The 21,661-nt window shown below is 43.5% G+C and overlaps 1 protein-coding gene across 1 annotated transcript; it reads right to left on the bottom strand.

Moving 5' to 3' along the window:
• Positions 1 to 4,637: 4,637 nt before the first annotated feature.
• LOC139372683 (glycoprotein endo-alpha-1,2-mannosidase-like protein) lies at positions 4,638 to 13,174 on the bottom strand. The gene is made up of 4 exons (XM_071112468.1): positions 12,667 to 13,174; positions 12,316 to 12,425; positions 8,367 to 8,443; positions 4,638 to 6,316 (listed from the first exon to the last, which is right to left on the bottom strand). Exons 1-4 carry the CDS (start codon positions 13,172 to 13,174, stop codon positions 5,680 to 5,682), a joined length of 1,332 nt encoding a protein of 443 aa, XP_070968569.1. The 3' UTR covers positions 4,638 to 5,679.
• Between the last annotated feature and the right edge of the window lie 8,487 nt (positions 13,175 to 21,661).

The raw sequence follows: 21,661 nt of genomic DNA, 5'->3' as shown, positions 1-21,661 counted from the left end.
GAGCTCTGAAGAGTAACTGTTTTACTTACTGACATGATGACCAGATGGACAGGTTAGCTGAGGTGTCTGCATCAGGCTCCCTGTGGAGGAGCTCTGAAGAGTAACTGTTTTACTGCATCAGGCTCCCTGTGGAGGAGCTCTGAAGAGTAACTGTTTTACTTACTGACATGATGATGACCAGGTGTCTGCATCAGGCTCCCTGTGGAGGACAGTAACTGTTTTACTTACTGATATGAGGTGTTCTGAGGGCATCAGGCTCCCTGTGGAGGAGCTCTGAAGAGTAACTGTTTTAAGAGTGACCAACAGTCTGCTGTGGAGGAGCTCTGAAGAGTAACTGTTTTACTTACTGACATGATGTGGACAGGTTAGCTGAGGTGTCTGCATCAGGCTCCCTGTGGAGGAGCTCTGAAGAGTAACTGTTTTACTTACTGACATGATGACCAGATTTTACTGTGGAGGAGCTCTGAAGAGTAACTGTTTTACTTACATGATGACCAGATGGACAGGTTAGCTGAGGTGTCTGCATCAGGCTCCCTGTGGAGGAGCTCTGAAGAGTAACTGTTTTACTTACTGATATGATGACCAGATGGACAGGTTAGCTGAGGGTCTGCATCAGGCTCCCTGTGGAGGAGCTCTGAAGAGTAACTGTTTTACTTACTGACATGATGACCAGTTGGACAGGTTAGCTGAGGGGTCTGCATCAGGCTCCCTGTGGAGGAGCTCTGAAGAGTAACTGTTTTACTTACTGACATGATGACCAGGTGGACAGGTTAGCTGAGGGGTCTGCATCAGGCTCCCTGTGGAGGAGCTCTGAAGAGTAACTGTTTTACTTACTGACATGATGACCAGATGGACAGGTTAGCTGAGGTGTCTGCATCAGGCTCCCTGTGGAGGAGCTCTGAAGAGTAACTGTTTTACTTACTGACATGATGACCAGATGGACAGGTTAGCTGAGGTGTCTGCATCAGGCTCCCTGAGGAGGAGCTCTGAAGAGTAACTGTTTTACTTACTGACATGATGACCAGATGGACAGGTTAGCTGAGGTGTCTGCATCAGGCTCCCTGTGGAGGAGCTCTGAAGAGTAACTGTTTTACTTACTGACATGATGACCAGATGGACAGGTTAGCTGAGGTGTCTGCATCAGGCTCCCTGTGGAGGAGCTCTGAAGAGTAACTGTTTTACTTACTGACATGATGACCAGATGGACAGGTTAGCTGAGGTGTCTGCATCAGGCTCCCTGTGGAGGAGCTCTGAAGAGTAACTGTTTTACTTACTGACATGATGACCAGATGGACAGGTTAGCTGAGGTGTCTGCATCAGGCTCCCTGTGGAGGAGCTCTGAAGAGTAACTGTTTTACTTACTGACATGATGACCAGATGGACAGGTTAGCTGAGGTGTCTGCATCAGGCTCCCTGTGGAGGAGCTCTGAAGAGTAACTGATTTACTTTTTTTTTTAAAATAATTTTATTTTTTATTTTGACCTTTATTTAACTAGGCAAGTCAGTTAAGAACAAATTCTTATTTTCAATGACGGCCTAGGAACAGTGGGTTAACTGCAGGGGCAGAACGACAGATTTGTACCTTGTTAGCTCGGGGATTTGAACTTGCAACCTTCCGGTTACTAGTCCAACGCTCTAACCACTAGGCTACCCTGCCGCCCCGAGCTCTGAAGAGTAACTGTTTTACTTACTGACATGATGACCAGATGGACAGGTTAGCTGAGGGGTCTGCATCAGGCTCCCTGTGGAGGAGCTCTGAAGAGTAACTGTTTTACTTACTGACATGATGACCAGATGGACAGGTTAGCTGAGGGGTCTGCATCAGGCTCCCTGTGGAGGATCTCTGAAGAGTAACTGTTTTACTTACTGACATGATGACCAGATGGACAGGTTAGCTGAGGGGTCTGCATCAGGCTCCCTGTGGAGCTCTGAAGAGTAACTGTATTTTAAGGTACAAAAATCCACTTGATTGTGTCTCTTTGAATGTTCTGCATTATTGAACTAGCTTAATGGGCTTCCTGTTTTTAAGTGCTTTGGTTTGGAACTCTGAGTGGCAGAATTCCCTCGACGACATCCCCCCAGCCAACCCTGCTGCCTTTAGATACATTTCCTCTCTCTCTGTCTCTGTCTCTCGTGCCTTTCTTTTTTCTAGTGTGACTTTCTGTCCCTGGACAATGTTTTCATATGACCTCAATATTCTCAAATCTGAGTTAACAGAAGGAAACAGGTTTTTCCTAGCTTGCTTCTACTTCGCTGGCCTGATGGACCCATGCAGGAGGATCAGATGCTTCTACTTCGCTGGCCTGATGGACCCATGCAGGAGGATCAGATGCTTCTACTTCGCTGGCCTGATGGACCCATGCAGGAGGATCAGATGCTTCTACTTCGCTGGCCTGATGGACCCATGCAGGAGGATCAGATGCTTCTACTTCGCTGGCCTGATGGACCCATGCAGGAGGATCAGATGTTTCTACTTCGCTGGCCTGATGGACCCATGCAGGAGGATCAGATGCTTCTACTTCGCTGGCCTGATGGACCCATGCAGGAGGATCAGATGCTTCTACTTCGCTGGCCTGATGGACCCATGCAGGAGGATCAGATGCTTCTACTTCGCTGGCCTGATGGACCCATGCAGGAGGATCAGATGCTTCTACTTCGCTGGCCTGATGGACCCATGCAGGAGGATCAGATGCTTCTACTTCGCTGGCCTGATGGACCCATGCAGGAGGATCAGATGCTTCTACTTCGCTGGCCTGATGGACCCATGCAGGAGGATCAGATGCTTCTACTTCGCTGGCCTGATGGACCCATGCAGCAGGATCAGATGCTTCTACTTCGCTGGCCTGATGGACCCATGCAGGAGGATCAGATGCTTCTACTTCGCTGGCCTGATGGACCCATGCAGGAGGATCAGATGCTTCTACTTCGCTGGCCTGATGGACCCATGCAGGAGGATCAGATGCTTCTACTTCGCTGGCCTGATGGACCCATGCAGGAGGATCAGATGCTTCTACTTCGCTGGCCTGATGGACCCATGCAGGAGGATCAGATGCTTCTACTACGCTGGCCTGATGGACCCATGCAGGAGGATCAGATGCTTCTACTTCGCTGGCCTGATGGACCCATGCAGGAGGATCAGATGCTTCTACTTCGCTGGCCTGATGGACCCATGCAGGAGGATCAGATGCTTCTACTTCGCTGGCCTGATGGACCCATGCAGGAGGATCAGATGCTTCTACTTCGCTGGCCTGATGGACCCATGCAGGAGGATCAGATGGTGATGGATTCAAGATTGAACAAGCTCTGTATGGATTATGCTCATTTAGAATCTGAACTGATATACTTTGTTTCACCATTGTAGAATGAATATCAGTTTGGATTCCAGGCTAAGAGGATGCTAGTAGCAAGGAACAACAGGACTTCCTTATTTACGCCCTCCTACTGTCTTGTCAGTCGATTCTATTTTCATACTTCTCTCTCTCTTTGATTCTCTGTCCCTTTCTCTCCCCTCTCAGTTCACTGCCCTTCTATGGTTGACATTCTGAGGTAGGAACCAGGAAGCTATAATGGTATGAATGCATCATCTGATCTGTCACCTGGTACTAGAAGGATCGGTGATGAGGAGTGTCGGGGCCGGCCGTCGCACGATGCTGTGAAGCCTGACATTTCTAACCTCACCACGCCTGGTTGGTTTGGTGTTAACGGCTAATGTGTTTGGGCAGTGTGGGTATGGAGCAGGACAGAGACTCAACACTGGCCCCATGGTTTCTATTTTCTATTAGTAAAGTAGCTAGTGCAGTGTTTTGAGAAGGGACCAAGCAGCCTGCTACGGCTTGACAATGATAGAAGAGCGTGTTACAGGACAGGCTCCTTCCCAGATGGTGGGTCTGACCCTTGCTGATTCGGTTGAGTCGAAACCACCCTATTTCAAACACACCAAAGATTCCCACATAGTAACCAGACAATACGTTTATTTTTCACCATTTAAAAGTATTACAGGAAAGAATAAGTCCTCAATGTCAGAATGTCTCCAAGCTCACCCACACTACACAAACCCCAGTGGCTATATCATTACTATGGTGATCATCACAACAGAACTCATCTGAAAGGAAATGACTTAAGTCACTCAAAACAGGCTATTTCTTGGCACTAACATAAGTTGACTTAAACCAACCAATGAAACTTTGTACGAAAGTATTTGTGTTGTGTATTCAGATGTAAAATGTAAAAAATAAAACAGGCATCAGGATGAAATTCACATAAATGGAAAAGTTAATTTGAGAGAAGAACAGAAGAGTTGACAAAAACAGAGACAGGTTCAATCATGAGTGTACCCCTGAATCCCAAACCAACCCCTAGCCCCCTCCCCCTAGATGCTTTTGCAGATCTGAGAGGATTGGATTGGTGTAAGCAACCTTCATCTTGCCCTCTAATAGGCCAGGTGGAATTGTTGCTAAGTCAATGGTGTGAGCAGTCTCAGTCCCATTTGCTCCACTGAAAAGCATACGCTACTTGTATTTATTTGGACAGTGAAGATAAAATGTGTACATTTGGCTCTATACTCCAGCATTTTGGAATTGAGATCAAAGGTTTCATGTGAGGCGACTACGGAATGTCACCTTTTATTTGAGGGCATTTTCGTACGTATCTGTTTTACAGTTTAGAAATAAAACACTTCTGTATGTAGTCCCCCCATTTGAATAAAAAAAATATTCTTATAAGTATTTGGACAAATTCACTTATAGTGTATTAAAGTAGTCAAAAGTGTATACCCCCCCCAAAAAAAATATATATATGCTAAGCTCTCACCATTACCAATAACAGGGGAGGTTAGCATTTTTGGGGTGGGTATGATCTTTGTTCCTCTAACTTTCTCACTCATCATTATTCAGGATATATTCAGTACTATCCATAATCATGGCAGCATCCACATTAATGTAGAAGTGTTCAGAAACATCTTCTATTCTTATTTACAATAAAAGTGACTCCAGTACATTATTCACCATTCAGTTCTATTGGCCAAAATCTGTAACACAACCAAAACAAACTGCAAATGCATCCAACAAGTTTATAGAGTCACAAGCTTGACGTAGTCATTGCGTGCTTTGAATATGGGACCAAATACTAAACTTTTGAATAATTTAATATGCATTAAGTTAATTTGTCCAAATACTTATGAGAGGAAAAAAAACATTTGAATGGGGAGGGGACTAGATACATTAAGGTTTTCATTTCTAAATGGTAAAACAGATATGTATGAAAATACCCTCAAATAAAAGGTGACATGCTGTACTCTCGCCTCATTAAAAACAAATCTCAAATCCAAAATGCTGGAGTATGGGGCCAAATTGAATTTTTTTTTGCTTCACCAGTCAAAATAAATATGGTTTATATTCACAAGGACCCAAAATACCCAGCAATGAGGCCACTCCAAACCCTTTTCTCACTACCATGCTGAACCAAACTGTATTGGCTGTGCTATTTTCTTTCCATTTAAAAAAAATGTTTCAGCAGGTTCCAGCGACTATGGTGGATAGTAACCACTAACCAGGACAGCTCAGTACAGCTTGGTTTGGCTCGGTTCGGCTCAGCTCAGTATGGTGAAAAGCTCCTCAGTTTTACTCGCTCCAGTCACACCCAAAAGGTATTATTCCCATCGACCCAGTCCACTCCTGTCCTCTACATGAGCCACTTGTCTTTCTCCTTGTTAAAGTGTTCGGCCCACTTCCTGGTGAGTTCCAGGTATAGATCTGACCGGTGGGGCTGGTAGTCCAGATACAGCCGCGTCACCGTCTTCCTGGGCACCGCCTTCTCAATCTGTGTTCCCTCGTGCCACTCGTTGAACGACGTGATGGTCACGATCTCCGGCCGCACCGACAGCGCAGCCTGTAGGCTGGTCTCATAATAGCGTCCGTTGACCCTGTTCCTCGTGTTGTGGTTGTTCCATGGCCTCACTGCGGTGTCGACGTATCCCGGCCCGGCGCTGGGCACAAACAGCAGGTTATTACCGTCACAGAAGTCCTTGACCGCCTTCCAGTTCTGGTGAGAGGAGCCGAAGGAGAAGCCGTTGGAGGCGAAGTACGTATACATGCCGTCGAAGCCACCAGCCAGGATGTCGTGTTTGTGGCGTTCCTCTACGACCAGGGCGAGGAAGACGCCGTCGTAGGGCGTGCCGCGGAGGGTGTGGGCGCCGGCGGGGCGGAGCAGGTCGGCCCAGGCCTCAGGCGGGGTCAGGTAGGAGTCGTAGACATAGAACAGAGGAAGGATCCGCCCCGTGGTCGACCTGAAGCGGTAGAAGGCGCCATGGTTCCCATACCTATGAGGTCAAGATTTTGTTTACTTTAGTTCATGTGTACTTATGCAGCTAGAAGCTTAATTGCAGTATACATACAAATCACACTTATTTTTATAGAGAAGTGAACAAGCAAGATGGAAAACATATCATGACTCCATAGGTAGCCAATCTTCCACTCCTAATGTGTATCACCCACATGGGTGATTCGATTTTACAGTCAGAGATTATTAAATTAAAGTGTGTTGTTTTACACTTGTTACAAAGCAGGAGGTTCTGCCAACACAAGGGTTCTCAATTGAGTGAAGTGCCAGATGTCTACAGAAAATGCTATTATGTGAAATGGTGCTATTATTTTCAAGAGCAAATTTGGAATGTGTGAACACTGTAGATGGAGAGATCAGCATTTATAAATGTACCCCCCTCCCCCCTCTATCTCCCACTCTCTCTGTGGTTTATTTTCAGGCAGATGGCTAGCACAGTTGCTTTTGCAGAAGTTGGCCTCAGTCACGATCATCACTGTTCAGTTAGCTTGCCTACGATACGCTAACCCTCCCGCCGCCCACAGAGGGTGTCCAAAGGTTGGGACAATGTTTTTATTTTATTTTTATTTTACCTTTATTTAACTAGGCAAGTCAGTTAAGAACAAATTCTTATTTACAATGACGGCCTAGGAACAGTGGGTTAACTGCCTGTTCAGGGGCAGAACGACAGATTTGTACCTTGTCAGCTCGGGGGTTTGAACTTGCAACCTTCCGGTTACTAGTCCAACGTTCTAACCACTAGGCTACCCTGTAGGAGGATCACTATCATGCCTCATTATATAAAACATCTCATATTCATATTTCTGTTCTCTACTGTTCTCTACTGCTCTAGCCTAATGTTCCTCATTATATAAAACATCTCATATTCATATTTCTGTTCTCTACTGTCCTCTACTGCTCTAGCCTAATGTTCCTCATTATATAAAACATCTCATATTCATATTTCTGTTCTCTACTGCTCTAGCCTGGTCTCGATCTGTTGGTGCACTGTAACCTGCTCCTACAAATGTAAGATCTTAATTTGATCACCCTGTAGCAGGATAACTTTCCTGCAATGCAGGAAATGTTAAACTTGTAGTGTATTTGAGGGTTAAAAAGGCTTCTAAAGTTTGTAATTTCCACTTTGAAATTTCAGACTTGATTTTCCCTTACGAAAAGTGTATCAACCCCTACAAAAATGTCCATACATTTTTATCCACATAATAATTCACATACCTATTGCTGCATGATTATTTTCCTGCTGTAGCAAACTGGCTCAAATGAAGATCCTACATACAGTATGTATAGTCGTTGTTATAAATATGTTTGGCATGACAATGACCATGGGAGTTGACAAGACTGCACAAACAGATCTGGGACCTGCAGGCTACTACTGGTCTCTTCCAAAGCCAAACTATTTTCATACATTTTCCCACAGGTACTAATCTTTTAGTGGCACTATCAATTGTCTCAAGCCCTCTGAGTAATACTCTAAAAATGCAAGTGAAATCAGGACAAAGGCCACTTGCGTTTCATTCCTTAACCTCCTTTAGACCCGAAGAAGACAGATTTCTCCAGATCAAAGTCACTGGAAATTGACATGGGAAGCAGAGCTCTGACCTTTGGTTTAAAGTAAGTGATAAGAGCATCTTAATCTGTGTGAGTTTGAGAGAGAGAGAGAGAGTAGGGGGGAGTGAGAGTGGAGAGGTAAAAGGAGAGGAGAAATGGAGTGGCTGGATGTACAGAACAGTCGAAGTCCAACCTGCTTGTTAACGTGTATCTCAGTTAGTGGAGCACGGCGCTTGCAATGCCAGGGTTGTGGGTTTGATTCCCACGGGGGACCAGCATGGGGAAAAAAGTATGAAAATGTATGTCGCTCTGGTTAAGAGTGTCTGCTAAATGACCAAAAACATGTAAATGATCTAGCGAGTAAGAGAAGAGGAATGGAGAGATGTGTGAATTGTTTAAGACTGACCTAATTGTCAATGATGTAGTTTGAGAGAGAGAGAAGAGGACATGTTGATGCATAGGACAGTGGAAGGTCAACCTACTTGTCAATGATGTATTTGATGTTATCGTACATGCTGAGGTCAGTCCGTCCCTTGTACGGCTGGATGTGGAACGCCACCTGTGGGAACCGAGTACAGATACGGATCATTATAAACTCTTAATAAAGGAGGACAATACTGTCTGCAGTACACATTTTCATAGTCTTTGAAACATTATTATACCACTTGAATGTAAACACTGTCCTGTAAATGAAGACGTAATGAAAAGCAATGTTCACATTCATTAGTATATCAGCACATTGCCATTTTATTGTTGCATTGAAATGCAGTAAGGCATTGACTCTTCACTGCACTGGCATAGAGAAAGAATAAGTACTGTCGATACCTCGCTTTCCAACAAAGTCACTGTATTCATACACTGTTAGAAAAAAGGGTTCCAAAAGGTTTCTTCAGCTGTCCCCAGCAGGATAATTATTTCTGGTTCCAGGTAGAGCCATTTTTGGTTCCATGTAGAACCCTCTGTGGAAAGGGTTCTACATGGAACCCAAAAGGTTTTTTCAAATGGTTCTCCTATGGGGACAGCCAAATAATACTTTTAGGTTCTAGATAGCACCTTATTTTTAAAGAGTGTATTATACAGTATGTTCTGTATGTTGACTTTGTGTCTGTATTCTGTTTGTACAATGTCTTCATGGCAGCACCTTCTCACTAAGTTAGATTCTGGGTATGTGTTTATGTACTATGCAAATAAAGTGATTCTGATTATTGTTCATAACCAATGCATTTCGCCATGTTGCCCTACAACTGGCATATCCATCGGTAATAGTACTCTCTTAGAAAAAAGGTGTTATTTAGGACCTAAAAGGGTTCTTCGGCTGTCCCCATAGGAAAACCCTTTGAATAAACCTTTTTGGTTCCAGGTAGAACCCTTATGATTTCCATGTAGAACCCTTTCCAGAGAGGTTTCTACATGGAACACAAAATAGTTATATTTTTCTAAGAATATAGAACCTGTTCCTCAGGGAATTCATGTGCAATATGTGTTTTAATCAAATGTCATGGACTCCAGTGTCCTTCCTGAATAACAGATGAAATTGACCCTGTCAGACTAGAGTGTCAGAGGCCTCCGGGCTGGGATCAGCCAATCAGAGATTGCCTATAACTGGCAGATCATCTATAAATCCTTCTCTGACTCCAGGGCCTCTGTGTCTCTGTGTGTGTCTCTGTGTGTGTGCTCCTGGTGATGTGAGAGCTTGTATCCCAAGTGTAAAGATATAAGGTGATAGAATGGTGCAGGGCAGGAGCTAAATTCTTGAAAATTAAAAAAAAAGACTGGAGGGAGGAAGAAGAAGAGCAAACCACTGAAGCAGAGGTTCTTAGCTCCCTGCGGTCATATCCAATATCCAAACTCAGGACCTCACCCTCTCTGTCATGTCTTAAGTGATCCTCCATCCTCCTTTAAGAAAAGAAAAGGGATTTGGAGATATATTCCTTCCAGTGGTACTGCAGTGAACTTTATCTGCTGGAGATAGATAATGAGCACGATACTTACTGCTCTCTACTTTAAAGCAATAATACTCTCTACCTTAAAGTATTACCTAAGGCCGTTTTCTCTCTGTGCCTCTGTCTTTGCTGCAACTGAGAGACAATGCCTGCCAACCTTTCAATGAACCACTCAAGGACCCTACTTGGAGATACAGTAGATGGCATACATATAAGGTCTATACATCCAACCAGGATGAAATCCCTTGAGGTTTCAAAACAAATTTTCAAGAGAGACCACATACCAGAACCTTGAAGGGTCAACAGGGAGTCTCTCAGCATTCAAATGACTGATTGCGGTGTGACACAGATTGCTGTGAATGATTCAAATGACATGAATGGGACTGTGGCAACAGGGCTGACATACTGCTGAGTGGTGGCTGCCCTCTCTCACCCCAGGGTTAGACTAGCCTGATCCCATATCTGTTTGGGCTGTATAGCCTACACCTACTGTCATTGTCGAGACAGCACAAACAGATTTGGGACCAGGGTTAAACTGCCTGACGACTAGGAAGTTTACCTCAGCTGCTGTATAGCAAAAGGTCCACTTCAGCTCACCGACAACCGCTGATAGAACCGTCGAGCCATGAAGGAGCGTGGCGGGCTACATAGAAAGGAAAGAACACCCACTCCCTCTCTCTAGCTCTCTTTCATAAAGAGTTTCCTTGGCAACACTGTGTTTGGCACGGCAGCAACCTCACCGAGCTGTCAGTTTGTGTCTTTGGCCTCAGAAAGGCAGAGCGGCAAGGTGAGCTGATGTGCTGTTCAATCTGTCGCTTTCCTCAGCTGAATAAACTGTGTGTGTGTGTGTGTGTGTGTGCGTGTGTGTGCGTGCACCTCTACTGGAGATGAGAAGCTGTTTTTCAGTTTGTTCACACGTTGTGCTGTGTAGTGGGAACAGATTCTCCTATTAGCATTCTGCCCTTAGGTGCAGCTACGCTTACTGTAAACTGGGAACGTCGATCGTTATTGAAACATCTAAATATTTAACACAGATGTTTGTTTTGTCATTGTTTTTTTGTGAGACGTAATAATAAGCTAGGCCCGAGGTAGTTTAATGTTTACACATTAGGCTCTGTATATTCTTATTCATGATTTAAGGTGATGATCATGTAAACAAAGTCAGTGAATGGAACAGTCAGTGTGCATATTAAAGGCTATATGAGTAGAAAAGACAGGTCGGCACAGATATACTGAGGACGTATGCAAGGAAAGAGATCTCTCAGTCCCTCTACCTCAACCTATAATTCCTGTGTGGCAGGGATTCTGCAACACTGGTTGGAACAGAACATTGCAGCATTAGCCCTCAGGTTAGTCATACAGAGATACAAACCGTTACTGTTGTGTAAGTCCCACACAGACCTACAGTGCTTCTCATTATTCATGCAATTCCACACTACACACACGGTTGGAAGTACAGTCTGCACTGTCTTCTGCAAAATGTAGGCCTGACATATTCTACATATGAAAGTGGATGGAAAGAAGAACCTTGGGCTATATTTAAATAAATGCATGCACTGTACTGCATGCTATGGGTTTATGCAGTGTGCGCGAGAGAGAGAGAGAGAGAGACCATCTCGTGCCATGCACACAGGCCTCAGGCTGCATGATCAGCCCCAGTTATGCCATGGAGGCCAATGCTGTGTGTGTGTTTGTGCGTGCGTGTGTGTGTACAGAACATCTCTAATTGCTTCAATAGACTGAATGTCAAACAGTACAACAGTGCCTTGAACGGTATCCCCTGAGTCATTCCTCCGTCAATTGGAAACGGTCTTTCTTCGGTTTTAAAATACTGAAGAAAAAAAAGTATTGCCTTCAGAGGACCTTGTGAAGCACCCAAAGACTTGGGAGGTTGTTGAAGCAATGTGTTTTCTCTGACTACATCAATAACATACAAGATGGAGGAAGAAAGTGGGCTACAACAGATGGTTTTAGGTATAGAAAATACATCCCAAAAGCAACATCACATACTTCACCCTAAAAAAGAAATGCATTGCGTTTGTCTTCGAGGGAACATAGTGAATTTATACATACACAGTGGCTGTTTTTGTAGTGTGAATATTTCAAAGTGTATGTATTTAGTTAGGTACAAAGGCCAGGACTGATACTCACTTAGACTACTACAACAAAGGTCTGACTTAACGTAGTCTCTTGTGACAGACTGTTACAGAAGAATGTAGGTCTATTTTCTGAATCTCAAGTTAGGATCTCAGCGAACAACATAACCCTTTACCCTTAACCACCTACCAACCAATCATCACTGCCAGACGGCCAGTCAGCCAGCCAGGGTTGAGGCCAATTCCTTTTGAATTCAATCCATTCCAGAAGAAAACTGAAATTCCAATTGACTGAATTGGAATGGAATCGACTCCAACCCTGTAGCCAGACATTTATTTCTTCAGTAAAGCACCAGAAAGTGTAAAAACATACCGGTTCTCTCACCAGTTACCTTGATGCTGTGTCTGTGGGCAGCGTCCATGACAGCAGGCACCAGGTCTTCACATGGCTCACCATGGTTGTCTGCAATGCCAGGCGGGTACCAAGACAGAACCAGTACCCCTGGGGCAAAACAATTAGTGAGGACACTCTCTGGTATGACTATTGACAGAAGGGTAGGTCTATAACACATCCCCTTTCATATGAAAGCTCAAGAGCATTAGGTGCACAACATTGGTGCAGATTGAATGGGGGAGTTTAAGTGAAGCTACGTCAGTATTTGAGAGCTACAGTATCATGTCCAGGACACCGCTTGATAATGATATTTCAGTTTGCATGGGTTAGTCGTGCCGAAATCCCTTACCTGCTGCAGCCGCTTCAATCTGTGACATGTGTGACTCCAGCACGGTGGGGTCTCTGGAACTGTATGGTCCTAGCTCCGGGTAGAAACTCGACGCTATGTCCTCCGGAGGAGTGTGTCTTCCTTTGGCGTGGCTGGCGGCGATCTTAGGGTCCCAGTGCGGTACTAGAACATGGTCCCAGTGAATATATTTACCGTCCATCTGTGGGTTGCCGTACCATAGGTAATAGAAGATTTGTACATCGTAGAATATACTGTAGTCACGGTCGGATTTTGTGAAGACGACTTTGGTGTCGCTGGCTAGATGGGGCTGACCAGGGGAAACTACCATGTCGTTCGAAACTGGCCGTCGCCGGTCGCCTCCTCTTTCCCCCACAAACTCTCCCATTCCCGGGGCCAGGTCTGAGAAGCCATCGCTGGGTTTCAGTGTCCTGAGGCCCATCATGGTCCCGAAGATGAAGAGGGTGAATAAGAAAAGTGCAATGAAAGCTTTCTTGCGCAGCCGTGTCATTTTGGTAGCTGTCCGTAGTGCTGAAGGAAGCCTAGTAGAACGCTCTGTGCTGAGGGAAGCCTAGTAGAACGCTCTGTGCTAAGGTGCTGAATGAAGCCTAGTAGAATGCTCTGTGCTGAGGTGCTGAAGGAAGCCTAGTAGAATGCTCTGTGCTGAGGTGCTGAAGGAAGCCTAGTAGAACGCTCTGTGCTGAGGTGCTGAAGGAAGCCTAGTAGAACGCTCTGTGCTGAGGTGCTGAAGGAAGCCTAGTAGAACGCTCTGTGCTGAGGTGCTGAAGTGAATGGACAGCCAATCCGTTGAGTGCTTTCGTTGAAACTATAGCGTCGTTAGATCTATGTCAGTCTCTTCCATCAACATGTGAAGTCTTCAAGTATACACACTTAGCATGAGTAAATGTGGGAAAAGCCACTCAATCTCTACAGTGGTTTGTGCGTTTCGTTGTAGAGTTCAGTGCCAGCGTTCGTGGCTTGAGTTCGATGTCTGACTTGAAGCGCAAAGAATCAAATGCATGTCCCTTCAAACATCTAAGATATAGCCTGTCAAACCATCACCGTTTCCTGGTAATGTGTTTTGAAACGAATCTCTCCTTTGTGTTAAGTTTTCTGCTTCTATCAACGAATAGCATATATATCTCTAGCATTAAGGTTTAGCTTCTCCTAACGACTGACTGTCATTACCATTTCAGGGCATCGTCATATTAGGGTTTTTATGCTTTCCGACCGCCGAGAGTTCATTTGTGGATTCCACTGAGAGAAACAGAGAAAGCATGTCGCTCTGATCGTATTTTAAAAGCCGATCTCTCCAGTTATTTTTCCCCAAACTGTGCCTCCACACTCCCAGCTGCTCTTCTGGACTGTTAATTCATCACATAGTTCGCAGCACAGTTACCTTTGTCTTCTGCAAGTGCTCTCCGCTCGCGTGCTACCCCTACCCCTTGTTTATCCGCGACTCTTATCTACCTCGATTATGCATTTGAACCTGCTCTTCCGGGAGCAAACCGTTATAATCCATCACATTTTCAGAACGGTAGAATTAGTCGACATTTAATTGTCTGCGCTAGGTCGATTTGCGGTTTTAGGCAGACATATATAAAAACAATCGTTTTTTCGCCACACACAGCAGGAGAAGGAAGAGGAGGCTGAGCACAGCGCTCGATGGTGCGATGCGGGGGCGAGCAGAGTGGGAGGGATTAACCCTGGTTTTAAAATCTATGAATTAACCCCGCACACTGCCTTGAGAGGAAAATGGAGCGCGCGTGGAACCAATGGGTAGCCTATTGCTTTTGCCTTTGTTCTGTAGCCTATATGGTTTCTTTAACTCAGTGTCTATGGATAGAAGTAGGCTACGTTGCATTCTCGTGCTATCCTTCTATTTCAAAATATCCTCCTATTTCAAAGCCTTTCTCTCACGGATCAGTTGGCTGTTCACACTATAGGCTATGTGGGCTATATGTTACAATATGGGCACATTGACTTACATCTACTATTTATTGAACAAAAGAGATTCAACCTGTACGATTTTGGCTATATACAGCCTATGGCGAGAGGCTATAGAACATAGTTTGTCAGTATATGACAGTGGAGAGGGAAAGATATGACATTTGAATAAAGATCAAATAACAGAGGGCTAAGGGCCCTTGTGTGGCCCCAGTTGAGCGCCTTTTCAAATGTATTTTGTTCCTTGCCAATAAAGACAACAGCAAAAAAATCTGAATCCTAAATCTTTGAAATAGCCTACTTCTGCTTGATCATTATTGCTTTTCACACAGGAGATTTCCAATTCCACGAAGCATCGGTGGGCTGAGTAGGTTTATGTCGAAAACATTACAACATTTAAATATGTAGAAGCTTTGAAGTTGACGGTTGAGATGAAAGATGATGCCACCCACTACATCCTTTTGGACGAGCTAGAAGCCCTGGCAAGATTAGCTCCTGGGAGGCAGATAAATACCCACTCACACGGTGGATTAGAGCCGCAGCACTGGCAGCTGGCACTGGGAACCAGAGTGGACACCCACGGCTAGGATCTTCTCCTCGAATCAAGCCCACTGGCACAGCTCGCTTCTCTCCATAATAATCAGTTAGGCTTTTCTATTATGAAGGCCCCCTGACTGTGCTTGTGTTGATTTTTTTATAGCCCAAGGCTTCTTATTTTTCATTGTTTTCTTCTTTTTTAAAGGCTCAAATCTCATTAGCATATATAGTCAACAAAATGGTTTTTCATTATGTTATTCTATTGATGTTGTCTTCATTATGATTTGTATATGAGTGTGTCTTTAGGTTTCATGCACAAAAACATAGAAACTCTTATGTTTAATTCAAACAAGGCTCGATCCAGTTTAGGCCTCTGCAAATTTGTAATGGAACCAGAGTGACATCTAGTGGGATGAGAGATACCTTGTTTTACAGTAATCTTGTTGATGTGAGAAATATGACTGGTGAGGATCCGAGCCACACCGTATTAATAAAAGTGACAGGTTCAGTTGCATTCAGTGATGATAGAGAGGACTGATTTAATGCAATCTCTCATTGTATCCATGTATATACATTTGTCACCACCAGGTGGAGTCTATGTATCATTAAAACGAGTTTGAATTGTGAGACGAATTGAAAGGTAGACTACAGCACCATGCACAACAAGGGATGGGTTCACAAAATGTTTACATGGGCGCTTTTCGTTATCGAATAACGATATCGATCGACACATGATCAGTTAAAATGTAAATAGAGACACCTTGAAGTGAATCATCAATCCCGTGTTCTAGCCCTGCAATTGACTTGATTCTGCATAGTGATTTGAATGTTTGAAGCTTTATGAAAAAATGACACGTTGTGGCTTGATGTATGAACGCTTCTTCTGACTAGTAGTCTTCGTTGAGCGCCAAATTTAACTTTCAGAAATCACCAACAGTTTGTTTTTAGAGGTTTCACTTTAGCGGTAAGAGCTGTCCAAGGTGCTGAAATAGTCTAGTGGTTAGAGCGTTCATGACCGTAAGCGAAACGTCGCTGGTTCGAATACCCGAGCCGACAAAGTGAAAAGTATTTCGATATGCCCTGGAGCAAAGCACTTAACTCTAATTTGCTCCAGGGGCTCTGTACTGACCCTATAAAATAACACATTTCACTCCACCTATCCAGACCAGTCAAACGTTTGGACACACCTACTTATTAAATTATTATTCTTTAAAAAAAAAAGTTTTTTAAAACTATTTTCTACATTGTAGAACAACCCCTCCAAACTGTGCAAAGCTGTCATCAAGGCAAAGGGTGGCTACTTTGAAGAATCTTAAATATAAAATATATTTTGTTTTGTTTAAAACTTTTTTTGGTTACTACAGGATTCCATGTGTGTTATTCCACTATTATTGTACAATGTAGAAAATAGTAAAAATAAAGAAAAACCCTGGAATGAGTAGGTGTGTCCAAACTTTTGACTGGTACTGTATATACATATAAATGCTATTTTAACATTTATTGTCAAATGCCAGCCAGAAATGTTCTCTGCTCTGACACACACACACACACACACACACACACACACACACACACACACACACACACACACACACACACACACACACACACACACACACACACACACACACACACACACACACAACTGTAGAATATCTAAAATTCTTATGTAAATTCTTAACTTGTTAGTACCTCTGTTGCTCAACCCCTATTGGCAGATAATCAGCAAAACCACCAGACAGTGTTACAGTAGTTTGATGTATTGGCTCTCTCAGCAGATGGCCTGGAGATGGACTGTCTTACCTGACTTCAACAAGTAACAACACATTAACCAATCAAACACTCTAAGCTACATGTTATTCCATGTTAAAAACAGTTAACATGCAAACAGAATGTATAGGATATGTAGTTTATTACAGTTTTTTTCAATCACTTTGCTACAAATTTCACAAGTATTTGGTACATTTTCACCACTCTGAACACAAAAATCGAAACAAATCATCAAATTGACTCATGTTTCAAAACTCTAAGCACTTTTTCAATTGACTGAGTACTGCAAAACAATTCAAAGTCTCTTGTTCACTGCATCACATCGCTCTTTCAGTTTACATACATATTCATACATTTTCTTGTAATTGGCTAACAATACATACATTTAACTATCACTTAACAGTTCAGAACTGCTGAACACTGTAAAATATTATATTTTTACATCATAAATGTATCAATTGATATCAATTTAGGTTGGAAGGTTAAACCAAATCCTATACAGATGTGGCTGTAAATACTACATCACTATCATCCTACATCAGCCAGTGTGCTTCAATACAGTAGGGCAAGGTGTAAAGAGTTACCATTTTAAATTATGGTGCAGTAGTTTACAATGCACTGCTGAAATACCTGGTTTGTAAATGACAGTATATTTCACTTATTATCTGACTTTCGCTGTTGACTTTGTCAAGCAGAGCGAGAGAGGTATTACTGTAGCATTTACAATAACAAGTCATATAGAAAAGTTGATATTGTGCAATGTTGCATAGGGCAGAAATGGCATACATATACCAGGCTACACCAATACCTTTTAACTGTAGGCTTCTGCTTTACTGCACATGCCACAATACCCTATATCTGATGATTTCTCCTACATGTGTGCTGTTTACAGTAAGGATACTGAACCTGTGAATCTCATTTTTCTCAACATGCTTCAAACTTTACATTGGATGCAAACAAATGCTGGAAAAAAAAATATTTGCCGTAACCTTAAAAAATAGTACATACTGGTACATAGCTAAATACTTCATGAAAAATTGTATTTACCTTATTTTATTCCTTCTATTCAGCACATCCAACAGATTTATTTCAAAAATTGTATCTTGCATTTTTTGCTATTAGATTACATGCGAGTTAAAATGACTAAATGGTGACTATTGGTGACTAAACAAAATGTTGTCATGGTATTTGACAAGAAAAATTGATATTGCATGAATAACTCAGGGGTGAAAGAAGTGTTTGACTCCAATGAATGCTCAGTCAAAGGTTCTGAACATAAGACAAGTGTTATCAGTTATGAAAATATACCACTTGCATCTGAAAAATGTACCACAGTGATTGAAAAAAAGCGTAGATATTAAAGCAACAGGCTTTTCTAACAATTTTTTTTTTGTGGGAGGGAGGAAGAGAGAAAAAGAGAGAGGGAGGGCTACCTGTCAGAACATCACAGTATGATGCATGGATCAGGTACAGATGGATCAGGTTATTGATCAATGCTGTGTCCCCTGGGGGAGGAAGGTGAGATGTGAGCTGACAGCTGAAACCATATGGAGCCAATGGGCTTTCTCCTTCAACCAACCACAAGGCCCTAACATGTTTCCCAGGTCAACTACACCTCAATGCAGTTCTTGATATGAAAACATGGATCAGTACACCTCATGCTCCTCACAACACATGCACGCATGTGTGCGCATACACACACACACACACACACACACACACACACACACACACACACACACACTCACACACACACACACACACACACACACACACACACACACACACACACACACACACACATTAAATTAATGAACCCAAGAGAGAAACACTATACACTCTTGCAGCCTGGTTGTAGATAATCTTACAGATATCGTGCCTGCTGTTACAGGAATGACAGTCAACAACCATGAGAGGGGTAAGATAGATGGAACCCTCTGCCCTTTCAGTCACTATTACATAACATCTGGTAGTGTGGGTGCATGCATTTGTGTGTTTGCTAGCATGCGTGTGTGGAAGTTGGGTGGGGGTTGCAGTGTGTGTGACCAGTGAGCACATGTCGAGGCATTGTAATTACTAAGCCCCTGTGTGTGACAGGGGTCACCTTAAGGCCGGCCTTCTTTGTGCTCTGACCAACAGATCCAGGGCCCTTCGTCTCCATGGTGACCCAGAGAAGACTGCAGTGTAGCAGCAAGCCTGAGAGATTATTAGAGAAGAATTTGAATGAAACCAGTCATATAGTTTTAATTGGCTAACACCTCTCTCACCATCTCGTTCGCTCCTCTCTTTCTCTCTGTCCCCCCATTCCTCTATCTGCCCCTCTCCCTCTCACCTCTATATATCTCTATTTCTCTATCTACCATTCTCCCTCTCCTTGTGTGTGTCTCTCGCTCTCTCTTTTGCTCCCTATCGCTCTCTCTCTATCTTTCTCTCCAGTGTGTAATGCTCTAGGATGACTGATGGTTTTATAAGATGGAGGATCCTATGTCCAACCCAAAATGACTCCCTCCTCCACTTCCCGTTCATCCTGGGGACGCCTTATCTCACAGGTGTCGTTGGCACACATGTAAAGAAGAAGGGTAAGGCACGAGGGTGCAGGTGACAAGGGTCCCATATGGCCCAGCGCACCAGCTGCCCAACGGACATGCACGACCTCAAAGTGTCCCGTTCACAGCGTACGATTGGTTTCCGTTTCCTGTATCTGACAAGGTATCCACGTTTTACTATTGATGTGCGTGACTCAATGTCTTTGTCAGGCGCTTTACGGCAACAGGTGGATGGGCTTTCCACTTATGATGCAGCTGATTCCCACAACCCAAGTTATCTTAGTCATTTTAATTATCCGACATTGTAATTGACTTGAAGTATTGTAGCCTATTGAGTTCATGCGGTGTACTCAGTGCTTAGAGAAAAGCCGGATGACACCTGCATTGTCAATGTCATGACAGCTGCCATTGAAAAGCGTTGACGGCTGAGTTAGAGCACAGATCCGGTAAAGGTGACTCATCGTCGCTGATTATTCAAATGCTTCAGCAGGGATCCTGAACCTTTGGGTTTCAGAGGCCATAAATACCCGTGTCAAGTCGGTGAAGGGAATGACAGGTTTTACGTATAGCCTTGCTTTTGAAGAGCTCACCAAGAATTACTTTCTAAAATGTGTCCAAAAGATCCCAATTGTGGTGAGTTGACCATTTTATTCCTTTGTTAACCTGAAATATATGCCAAATATATGGGCACTATGAAGTAGGACTATTTTGTGTGTGTGTGACTTGGTGTGTTTTACACATGATTACTTGTTCTGTTACCCGGCCTTTTATTCTATTGTTACCTCATGTTTAGTCTGCAGTGTCTACCAGGGGGAATTGTCTCATTGATTGGGATAGCATTGGTAGCCTGTAAACGTCTTATTTTTCTAGATTGTCTTTTCATCCTCCCTATCGCAATTGAGATGGTGAGAAATAGTCAGATTTGTAGAAGTGACACTTCACTCAACTTTTTGGATTCCTTTCAAGGTTATTCTATCTGGTTTTATTTTCCATTTAAACTTACCAATATTGAAAGGGCACTACAAAGTTATAACAACGCACCAGTAATAATGTGCCATAGCCTTGTAGCTTATGAGGACAGGCCCTCCCCCTCTCACACAAGGCAACACAACCCCTCTGTTGACGTGCATATTCATTATCTGTATCCGTCAGCGATTCTGAGGGAATTCGATGGAAACCTATTTCACCGTCTTTCACAGACCGTGCACCCCCAACACAAATAACAATCAAGTTATGGTGAATTATAAGAGCAACATTCACGGGAGGGTTGTGTGGAACTAGTATCTCAAGAGATAGGTGTTTATTTATTTCCTTTGTTTACAGCGTGTAGTCGATAGTAATCCTAAACACGTATGACATTAGCAAAATATGTTAGCTCAAAATTGTTTCAAACGAAATGACAAAGGGGAATGCATGTAGCCTGCCTATCCTGGATATTTCTACAAGATCAGCTACTTTAAATAAGATCTTCTATTTTTTCCTGCTCACTGCTACATTTATTTTCCTGATATGAACCTATTCTTTGGTTTATTGATAATTTTAATGTGACTTTTTTAGTGTGTTCATGTGTGAATGCAACAAACAGAAACAGAACAGCTGGATTTAGATGTCCTTGGTTTTTGATGGTGTGGAATGTGGAAGGGCAAGGTTTAATTTGAATGGTTTCCGTGAAACCATGCACCTGAGTGACTCATTATCCGCATATTCAAATGCTCCAGGCACTGTGGGGGTTGTGGCTCTCTCCTGTCCCGGAAGTGGAGGGGGTCGCACGGGGTGTGAGTCCCCCAAGGCCCCGCTGCTAACATCTAGGTGGTCCTCGCCGCTGATTGGTCGCTCGGCGAATTTGGGCCCTATCACCGTGGAATGTCTAATTTATCAGCCAGAAGATTGCAATTGAGCATCACGTGGTGGCCTGGATCGAAAAGGTGGGGGTTAATATTAGAGGTATAGGAGGGTCAGAGTGGGCTCCCTTCCATATTGTGCACGAGACCAGGAGAAAGAAAATACACTATTTTCCAAAGAGGGATTACCGAAAAACGTGCACGGATGTTGACGATACAACCAGAGTTTATTGCCTGATTCTTCTGGAGTTGTAGGAGGGCCAGGAACCCCCCAAACCATGGCAGAAGGTACAGGCAATGGTTCCACAGGTTCTTTGAAGATCTTTGAGGGGATTCGATGGAAAGATCTCTTTATGA

The sequence above is a fragment of the Oncorhynchus clarkii genome, chromosome 18, assembly GCF_045791955.1.
Source record: "Oncorhynchus clarkii lewisi isolate Uvic-CL-2024 chromosome 18, UVic_Ocla_1.0, whole genome shotgun sequence".
Taxonomy (NCBI): domain Eukaryota; kingdom Metazoa; phylum Chordata; class Actinopteri; order Salmoniformes; family Salmonidae; genus Oncorhynchus; species Oncorhynchus clarkii.
Note: the sequence above shows the minus strand (reverse complement) of the source record. Positions and strands in the feature narration are given on the sequence as shown.